This window comes from Rutidosis leptorrhynchoides, chromosome 4 (assembly GCF_046630445.1).
Source record: "Rutidosis leptorrhynchoides isolate AG116_Rl617_1_P2 chromosome 4, CSIRO_AGI_Rlap_v1, whole genome shotgun sequence".
NCBI lineage: Eukaryota > Viridiplantae > Streptophyta > Magnoliopsida > Asterales > Asteraceae > Rutidosis > Rutidosis leptorrhynchoides.
This window is the reverse complement of record NC_092336.1, coordinates 26,827,374-26,837,653: the sequence shown is the minus strand read 5'-3', so window position 1 is coordinate 26,837,653 and position 10,280 is coordinate 26,827,374. Positions and strand designations below refer to the sequence as shown.

General features: G+C 33.3%; 2 protein-coding genes across 2 annotated transcripts; one reads left to right on the top strand and one right to left on the bottom strand.

Moving 5' to 3' along the window:
• The first annotated feature begins 563 nt into the window (after positions 1 to 563).
• On the top strand, positions 564 to 4,050 carry LOC139840513 (uncharacterized). Its single transcript, XM_071830777.1, has 8 exons — positions 564 to 800; positions 1,060 to 1,180; positions 1,284 to 1,364; positions 1,466 to 2,155; positions 2,819 to 3,167; positions 3,287 to 3,368; positions 3,503 to 3,753; positions 3,858 to 4,050. Exons 1-7 carry the CDS (start codon positions 564 to 566, stop codon positions 3,710 to 3,712), a joined length of 1,770 nt encoding a protein of 589 aa, XP_071686878.1. The 3' UTR covers positions 3,713 to 3,753; positions 3,858 to 4,050.
• A 433-nt stretch (positions 4,051 to 4,483) lies between these two features.
• On the bottom strand, positions 4,484 to 9,323 carry LOC139904402 (triacylglycerol lipase OBL1-like). Its single transcript, XM_071886341.1, has 5 exons — positions 8,996 to 9,323; positions 8,504 to 8,691; positions 5,934 to 5,967; positions 5,090 to 5,718; positions 4,484 to 4,756 (listed from the first exon to the last, which is right to left on the bottom strand). Exons 1-5 carry the CDS (start codon positions 9,321 to 9,323, stop codon positions 4,493 to 4,495), a joined length of 1,443 nt encoding a protein of 480 aa, XP_071742442.1. The 3' UTR covers positions 4,484 to 4,492.
• Between the last annotated feature and the right edge of the window lie 957 nt (positions 9,324 to 10,280).

The window sequence follows — 10,280 nt, the reverse complement described above, 5'->3', positions numbered from 1 at the left end:
GGTCATAGAATGTAGATACACACTACAATGACTTTAATAATGTAGTTTTACCTATATATTTCTTTTCAATAAACATAAACATAAACATATAAGTAATGGTAGAGAGTTACTCGTATATTTTTTCAAGTAGTGTTGCATTTCATTACGCAAAAACATAATACTCCATTATTAGAAAAACGTCATTATCAAAAGGTTTCTGGTCAAAGTTTTGGTCAAACAAGATTATTCATATGGGGACATAAATAATTATTCCTTTTTTCTGTCACCGTGCTGTGAATTACCCCGAAATAAACCGTAGTCTTTCTTGTCTTTTTCCCTACCGATCCTCCTCGTGTCACCATTTCTCTTCCACCATCACTCTTTTTTATTTATTTCAATTTCTAATTATTAAATTAATTAATTTAATATTACTCCACAACACAGTTCAAATCCAATGATACACTAAACCCTAAAAAACTACTAACAAAATCTCTGTGATCTCACACACACAAATTAAAATATTCTCTGCATCGCAATTAATTTAATACATATTCTAGATAACATTTAATTTACAAGCTCATGCAATGCCGGAGCTAGCATTTCTCGATCAACATAACCGCCGGTTCCGGTCAAGCTACGGCGGTGGAGCTTTTAGAGACTTTAGTCCTGAAACCGTTATGCATTCAAATTCAATCCAAGATAATTCCAGTTTATTTTCTTCTTCAGCTTCTGCTTCTGCTTCAGCTTCTGCAAGCGTTGATCGGTGTTCATCTTCTTCGGACGTAATCGATCGCGAATCTCTCGTCTCTGATATGTCTATGGTAACTACTCGTACCACATTTTACCAAATTAATCGTTAACAGTAGCGGCATTAAAAAATTTAGGCTCTAAGCTGCAGTCAAAAAATTTAGGCTCTAGTGGAAATGTGTATGTATAATGTATGTAATTTTAATGTGCATGTAAGAGTTAGGTTGATTTAATTGATGTTAAGTTTTGGAGTTTAGGGTATGATATAATTTGAAATTATGTGGCGGTTGGTTTGAAACTTAAGAGTTCAAATTGTGATGATTTGATATACAGAATTTGTCAGGAGGTTTCCGTGGTTGTTTATCATCTAGGGGTTCAGATCCAGATCCAAACAAGAGTTCAACAATAATTTGTAAAAATGGAGGACCCTACATAAAGGGGGAAAAAGCAGAAGGTATAATGTGCTATTCCTAATTTTTTACCTGTAATTATTAAAGTGAAATTTAATTTAATACCTAAAAAAGTTAGTTATTTGGCTTAACTTAAATCAAATACAGCTATAAAAGGGTATCATGATGCAGAAACTGATGGAGAGAATCAATCTTTATTTTCAGCAAGAAGCTCTTTCTCTAAAAAAGGTAAAATAAAACTAGTTGTATTTTGACATTAGTTAATGTGCCATGTTTATTACAGTACTTTATTTATATGGTAGCTAATGTGATCGTAACTGTTTGATTAGAATATCAAAATCGGAAGTCAAAATCAGAAATTTTACTAAGGAAGTTTGACCGGAGAAGACCAGCATCAATGGATATGAACAATCAGATGATGAATGTGAATGTGACTAGTTCTTCCCCGAGATTAGCAGCCGCCATGAAAAGCTCAGATTCAGCCCAGAAAAACTGTATGTTTTCAAATCCGGGAACGCCAAGTTATCGGCCTGCGAGCGTTGTTGGTCAGAAAGGTTGGAGTTCAGAACGTGTGCCTTTGAGTGTGAATGCTAACCGTATTACGTTGATGGGTTATAATAACAATAATAATGGAAGGACGTTGCCCTCGAAATGGGAAGATGCCGAAAGATGGATAATTAGTCCAGTTGCAGGAGACGGTGTTTCAAAGCCTTTGGTTCAAGAGCCACAAAGGCGACCCAAAGCAAAGAGTGGGCCGCTTGGGCCTCATGGGTCTGCGTTTTACTCGATGTATTCTCCTACAATGCCTAGTTTTCAAAGAGGGAATATGAGGAATGTTGTCACTGAATCCCCATCTTTGACTGCAGTAAATGTTGATAATAATTCAACGATTCGATATCAGAATGGGTTTGAAAGTAATGACAACTTATCAACATTAATGGATCATGGTATTATGAGGTCAGTCAGCTTACACGGTTGTTCTGAGTTGCTGACTCAATCTATGTCGCGGATTAATCATGGTAAATTTGTACTTTTTCTCGTCTCAATTTACTACTTTTTTATGATCTACATATTTAGTCTTATATGCTCTCTGTTATTTTACTGGATTTAAGAAACTAAAATGTTTAGACATGTAAATCAATAATGCTTAGACGGTCCCTCTCTGTATTTTGGCAATTTTAACCCATTTACTTGAATGGTTAGTCTTGGTTTTTACGTTTTCTCCCACAGGTCAAATAGGTAAGATTCTTATGATCATAGCTAAAAGAAACGGATCAAAGGTGTTGGCCACCTTAAAAGTTATAAAGGGTGTTATCAGATGTATAAAAAAACATGCTAAATGCCTGAATTTGAAATGTATCATACTGGATTGCCTAAATCACTTTAATATATATCATACTAGATTGGTATTTTAACAGTTTACTGTTTTATAGTTCTTACTTAATTTGATTGTTTATTTTCATTACTAAAAAAGTGTTGATGGGGCTAAACCTGACCGTACATGTTTGTTTTACATTAAAAAAATACCTGTTCCGATGGAGCCAAACCTGACTGTACACGTTTGTTTTACATTGGCCTTTGCCACTCATTATTCATTTTTACTCAGATATCTTTTTTTATCTTATGCATTGTTATTTCGAAGATGCTTGATTGTGTTTAGTTGGCTTTTCATCACCATACAGATGATAAAACTGGCAGTTTAACGGATGCTGGTACCGACATTTCTCGTGATGTATCAAGGAGGGATATGGCAACTCAAATGAGCCACGAGAGTAGTCCTTGTTCATCTCCAAATAGAACAACCTTTAGTTCTCTGTCAACTTCAATCCTATCTGTTGATTTGCAACACATACACGCTTCTAAAGTACAAGTCAGAGACGTACAGGTAGATGATCTGGTCACTTTAACTCCATCTTTTAACAAAAATAGAGCTCAAACTCCGGGTACAGAGTCAGACATTTCGAAAAATGAAAATTCTGACATTCGATATGCTGATTGGGAAGTTTCAGAGATGAAAAAGACCCTTTCAAGGTATGTTATACCTTCCATTTCCTGGTTTCTTCACACTTTAAACTCCTTCTATCATATATCTATGCTTGTGGCAAAATGGGCGGGTTGGCTAACATGTCAAACATGTCCTCTTTCACCAGTGTAAAGAGGGAGGAAGCTAAAATTACTGCATGGGAGAATCTGCAAAAGGCAAAAGCAGAGGCAGCAATAAGGAAACTAGAGGTTCCTTTCATGTTTTCTTCATGCATTCTTTTTTTTTTTTTCTTACTGCAAGACACCAATAATATCACATTTAAAGTTGAGTTGGATACATATGGTTTCTAGATGATTCTTATTTGAGTTATAATATGGTTCAGATGAAATTGGAAAAGAAACGGTCATCATCCATGGATAAAATTATGCATAAATTACGATCATCTCAAAAAAGGGCTAAAGAAATGAGAGAATCAGTATTATCTACTACCGAGTCTCGTCAAGTTGCCAAGTCTTCACACAAGGCCATCTCGCTTATAAAGACTCGCCACATACGCTCATTGAGTGGCTGCTTTACCTGCCCTGCATTTTGACAAATTAACTGTTTGTGTTTGGTGTCAGCCTCATACACCAAGTAATATATTTTCTATTTTTATTTTATTATTTTTTTCTTCCAAAATTCCATATACTTATCTACTTTTAAAAAAAATTGGAGTAACGTTGTTCTTGGGATGTCAGGAGTTGGTATCAGTGACAGTTCTCATCTACTGGAGTACAAAACACGATCACTTTTTGCGATGATCTGTCAAACAGTAAGTACGAAATGTTCAAGTTCTAGGTGCATTCTTCTAACCTAGTTAGTCTTTGATGGATTTGTTATTTAGATTGTTCTGAATGTAATTTATAAGCTTTATGAGATGAAATGGATAAAGTACTAAAATTTGTTTTACAAACAACTTGGTACTTACCCATACCTCACATTCATGGACAGGGTATTGTTGTTGTAATCAACTTGGTACTTAGGAAGCTTAAAGTGAAAATTCCATGTTCATTTTTTGATTAATGTAATGTAATTGTCAAGCCATTATTTAGTAAAAACTTTGCAGGGCACACGTTTTTATACTTGTTATAATCACACATACATAATACATATTGTAGGGTTAGCACCAAAGTTAAAATAAAGCTTCATTTGTTAGTTTCTCATCATTTACCTTCCTTCAAAAACTACACATATCTACTGTTCACACTGAAGTGGCAGAAATAATATGAAGACTAAAATATCATGAATTAGTTTGTTCAAATATTAAAATTTCCTACTTTAGCATGTCTTGCTACTTTTTTTTTTTTATTCATCTTTCGTCACACTTTGTTCATCATTCATCATTTTCATCATGGTTGGTATAAAGATCAGTCCCGAGTGAAGTGATATCCATGTAATCTTTGGGACTATGAGCTGCTACTCCCGGAACTATCATTCCAAATATCCTATACAACTTTTCGAAATTCTTCTCCTTGTATTCTTTACCCTTCCAATACGGCAATATGAAACTTCGAATTAGCTCCCAAAACGCGTTGATATACTTGGGTACAACCCATACTAGCGAGAAGTAGTTCTTGTTAGGTTCTTCCTCCATGACCTGCGTTCACATACAAAGATTTGTCTTAAGAACATATGGATAGGTTTAATGGGTCTTGTGAATTGGTCAAATGGGTCGAGCATAAAGATCATAACAAGGTTCATCCGTCAAAGATAATCATAAATGTAAAAGTCAAATGTAAGAGTATAAATGTAAAACATAAATGTAAAAATCAAATGTAAAAGTATATTAACCGTTTGGAGCCATTTGACCTAATACCCAACCTGATCCATTTGGACCTATTTAAAATTCTGACCCGTTTGACCCATGTGCCATTTTTAAACCATTACTCAAACCGACCCAACATGACCCGTTTGTCAGATATAGTCTTACCTTTCCGTGATAGAAGCTATTGAAGTATAGACTTGGCCCAAAGTGCTTGAAGAACAGAGACCGGTCATCATAAGGTAATCGAGGCACCATATCATTCCCATAAACATATCTAAAGTACTTCACATCATGATCCTTGATTATCTTCATCATGTATCGCCCAAAGCGCTCATCCCCTACTCTTGGCTGCCCAAATGTATACACCCCTTCTAACCTCTTCAACAACCATGTCTCTTCATGTAACCCGAGCACACCTGCAAATAAGATTGCCAACGCCCCTCCTAAACTGTGGCCCGTAACTATAAACTTTGCATTCAGGTTCTTTTCTAAAATCTCTTTGAGCTTGTGTCTGATCATGTAGTACGCAAAAGACTGTTCCTTGGTTGGATCGAGTTCTTTTGGCCAACCATCGATCTTTTGTAAGCCAAGTGCTTTCATAAACCCACCATGGATCCGACCGATGGTTTGGGAGTTGCTCATGTCTTTAAGCTCGTACCATGAAATGTCGAAGTCTGTCATCCAATCGTTGGCGTTGAATGGGAGGGTTCCTCTAAATGCTACTGCTATCAAGTTGGGGTTTGATTTTTGATCTTGAAACATGCTTGCATGTGTTCTGATTGTATTCTTGTAATCTGTAAAACAAGGTTTATTTGATGTAGAGAAAATGTTCAAATTCGGCATTATAAGCACATGCATCACTTTTAAAATAACGATAAACGGTCAAAGAATTTTAGAGCATGAAGAGGAACTTTGTTAATGAAATAGTGATGAACAATGTTCAACTAAACGGACTTACAAATACAGTTTTTAATCGATACGGAAAAAAGACTAAATCACAATCTCTTACCATTCCTAAACTCGTAAGAATCGATGAACTCCATCTGTAAGATTACAAAGAAAACAACGATCAGCATAATTAATTAGCTAAAGATATTACTGTATTACTAATTTTCGGATATTGATCATTTGTTAAATTAGTCCCTGGTTTCAAAATAAATTGTTGAATTTGACCTTTAAAACTCTATTAATTAGTTAAAGATATTTATTTATTTATATTTATTTATATTTATACATATACTAATACTAAACATATACTAAAAGAGGTGGTAAGTTTAGTCGTTTGGACCTCCTCCCCCTTTCCAAACGACACAACAACAACAAAAAAAAATCATCCCAACTCTTGCTCATAATAAAACTTAACCCCTAAAATAGGTTGGGAGTTTGGTCATTTATTTATTTATACATATACTAAAAGTGACGGGGAGTTTGATCGTTTGACCTCCTCTCCCTTTCCAAATGACACCAAAAAAGGAAAAAAAAAAAACCACCCTCAAGTCTTGCCCATAATAAAACTTAACCCCTAAAATAGGTGGGGAGTTTGGTCGTTTTGACCTCCTCTCCTTTCAAAGCAACACCAAAAAAAAAAAAACAAAAAAAAAAAAACAAAATCACCCCCAAACTCTTGCCCATAATACAACTTAACCTCTAAAATAGGGGGGTAAAATATAAAATCAATTTTTAAATTAAAAAACTTAAACAAACTCCACCCAAATTTTTAAAGGCCCGTATCTTCTTGCTCGTCGCGAGTTAAATTTTTCCGACACCACCATTCAACTCGAAATAATTTTACGAACACGGCGGAACTAATTATACGCGAAACGGATACTTTTTGAAAAACGATAAATAATTCAGGTCATCTACCGAAAACAGTACCGATCGGTATTTGGTATCGGTTTCGGTTCCTTGAATTTGGCATTTTCGGTTTCGGTATGGTACCGGTATTTTTTCGAAAAAAATCGGTATTAGTACCGAATTTATTGATTTGTAGGTAATAGCTTATATGGGTACTAAATTTATTGATTTGTACCTAGTAGGTACAATACCGAATAGTGAAAACTACATCGTATTATCATTTTAACATATACTTGATAATACTAAAGTCCCGAGTAGTGAAAAATATATAAAAAATACCGAATAGCATATAATACGAATAGTGAAAATTATATATAAAATCAATTTTTCGGTACCATAAGGTACAATACCGAAAATACCGGTACCGATACCGGTACCGATTTCGGTATTCGGTACGGTATTCGATTCTTGATTTTCTTTATTTTCGATATCAGTACAGTACGGTACGGTACCGATCTCATCCCTACATACACATATAATAAACTCGCCGCGAGTTAAATTTCTCCGACACCACCATTCAACTCGAAATAATTTTACGATCACAGCGGAACTAACTATACACGAAATGGATGTTTTTTGAAAAACGATAAATATTTCGCCCTATCTTTCATACATATACATACACATAGAATAAACAACTCAACCTAATTATATGATATTAGCGGTCCCGTCCCCATTTTTTACGCTACGTTAATAATTAATATACAACTCGAAAAGCTCCGCCACATCACGCGGGCCATTTTTTTTCTAGTTATAACTATTTGTCAGATATTGATTATCTGTTAGATTATACCCTATAGTCACTAAATAATTGTGTCATCTGACTTTTTATATGTATTTATGTCATAACTTTAAATAATTTTCGTTTGTTTTACATACTAAATTTGATGAAAATTATATGAATTAACTAGGTTTTAAACATGTTTTCATTAATATAATTTTTACCAAATATTATATAATACAAACAATTAAGCTTACCGTTTAGAAAAAATAGTTTAAAAGTTTAAACAATTAGGGAGTATATTGAAACGGAGAGACTATTTCAAGTCAACTAAGAAGAAACTTGAACCAGTTTAATAAGTTTGATTATTTTATTTATATTTAATTAAACAAAGAAACAACTCATTAGCATAATCAAGTACGCAAGTCATACTAATTTAATCATTTAATTAAGTTTAAGATGGTGTTTCTCTCACTCAAACTTATGATCATAATTCCAGAAAAACAAAATAGTCTGATGTAAAACAAATATATTTAACGACATGAATTTTATTAAATGCATATTACGTTATCATTAGAAAGTTTATGTGAATTTAATGATTCCATTCCCTTAACGATATCCATCCATCTATTTATTCAGGATTTGAATTTAGAATGATTAATCTCACAAACGAACAACTATGGAGTATGCCATCTTAAAATTTTGAATTCAAACATTGAAATAAAAAGCATTATAGTTAATTTTATCAATCGCGATAAAAAATTAATACGTAATACTCGTATGTGGTTGTATATAATAGAGGATAGTAGGATACAATCATTTCAAATTTAAATCAAATTACTTGTTAACTAAACTCCATATATCATTTGATCCGAAGGTCGTATTTCATGCATGTAACGTGCAAGAAACTTAGAATTCTGTTAAACAAGTTAGAACTAAATTGATTCAACATAAACGGAAACAAATAACAAAATTAAAGAGAGAGTGAGATTAAGTTATGCTACCTTCAAGTGATCTTCTACGGCAGCTTTAACAAACGCCTTACTTTCATAACATAATTTTGAAGCCATCATAGATAGCGACGAATTATACCGTCCATCGCCTTTTGCAATACTTTTATCCAACTCCAACCTCGAATCAAGTTCTCCGACAATTGACACAAATTTTTCAGACGACGGCCTCACCATCTTCCCTGCAATTAGCAGCAAATGACGGATTTTTTTCATTGATAGCAAAATGTTAAAAAAAATTATAAACACAATATAATACGGAGTAGTTAAAGAAGTTGCACTTAATTATCATATACATATATACTAAATTTTTTTTGGTGAACTCGAGTTACTCTACATTGGATCCACACCCGACTGAGGTCAAATACCATCACCACATTGCTCGACTTATTAACACAATAAATCAATAATTCAATAATTAACATGATTCGCGACACTTTTACCGCCACTAAAGCACGTACAAACATAAAAAGATTAAATTTTTACCTCTTACATAATTCATCACGAGTCCAAAAAAGCCTCCATTGCAAGCCAAAAGATTCAACCATAATTCGATAAAAGACCCTATTTTAGCCATTGGTGTGTCTGCCCAAATAAGAAATTTTTGTGCAAGAACGGAGTTAAATATGAGCCATCGTCGCAAAAGGTTTTCTTTTGTCGTTGATTTGTTGGATCCTTCACATCGTTCTTCATAAAAGAACTTATCGTTTAGAGAATTAGTTGAACATATCAAAATACATGCAATATCATAAAGACTTGCTTGTTTGGCATCAACAACCAAGTAATCTTTACAATACTTTTCTTTACTTGCCATGGCTTTGAAGCTAAGAATTCAAACAATAGGGAGCTGATTTTATGTCACAAAGAGATCATGATGACAGTATATATATATATATATATATATATATATATATATATATATATATATATATATATATATATATATATATATATATATATATAATTTATTTATAACAATAAAATGACTTTTATTTTAAGAAATGACTCAAGGGACAATTGACTTAGAATGCGGATTAATTAATTAATATATATATTCTAGGTCCAAATCACATGATTAGATTATTAAATCAACTAAATAAAATTATTTTATGGAAATAATAAATTTGGTCAATCTTTAATTAATTTGGTTAAGAATTAGGTTCAAAATTAAAGTTTCATGAATCGATCAACATTATCTGACTTAATATAATTATTTAATTTATAATTTCTTATAATTATAATGTTATATGTTATATATGTTATATGTTATATAATATAATGTTATTATCGATTATCGATGCTCAATTCTTGCTCCTGAAACTTTGCGCAATAATTATGTTCCAAAAAAAATTCGAAATATTTGTTTGGAGAGCTATTCAAAAAAGGTTACCTGTTAGAATTGAGCTAGATAAAAGGGGCATTGATTTACATAGCGTTCGTTGCCCATTATATGATGATGACCTTGAGTCAGTGAATCACTCGCTAATTTTCTGTAGTCAAGTTTTAGAGATTTGGAATCGAGTCTTCTCACAGTGGGGTTTGGTCACATGTTAAACCTTAGTATGAATGAAATCTTTCGTGGCAACGGTCCAACCCAAATGACAAGTCGAGGCAAAAAAGTGTGGCAAGCGGTTGAATGGGTGTGTGCCTTTCTAATTTGGCCAAATCGAAATAGTGTGGTTTTCGTGGCAAAGGGTGGAACATCCTGGTGGCTTTAAACGAAATCCAAGTTAAATTCTTCGAATGGATTTCTCATAGATTGAGTGATCGC

What these genes read in the sequence shown, in the direction of transcription:
- LOC139840513 (XM_071830777.1), top strand. Translation starts at nt 564, where the DNA reads ATGCCGGAGCTAGCATTTCTCGATCAACATAACCGCCGGTTCCGGTCA. An exon ending in TATGTCGCGGATTAATCATG is followed by an intron (nt 2,156 to 2,818) that starts GTAAATTTGTAC and finishes ATCACCATACAG; the next exon opens with ATGATAAAACTGGCAGTTTA. An exon ending in ATGAAAAAGACCCTTTCAAG is followed by an intron (nt 3,168 to 3,286) that starts GTATGTTATACC and finishes CTCTTTCACCAG; the next exon opens with TGTAAAGAGGGAGGAAGCTA.
- LOC139904402 (XM_071886341.1), bottom strand. Translation starts at nt 9,323, where the DNA reads ATGGCAAGTAAAGAAAAGTATTGTAAAGATTACTTGGTTGTTGATGCC. An exon ending in CCGTAGAAGATCACTTGAAG is followed by an intron (nt 5,968 to 8,503) that starts GTAGCATAACTT and finishes GTAATCTTACAG; the next exon opens with ATGGAGTTCATCGATTCTTA. An exon ending in TTCTTACGAGTTTAGGAATG is followed by an intron (nt 5,719 to 5,933) that starts GTAAGAGATTGT and finishes CTTGTTTTACAG; the next exon opens with ATTACAAGAATACAATCAGA.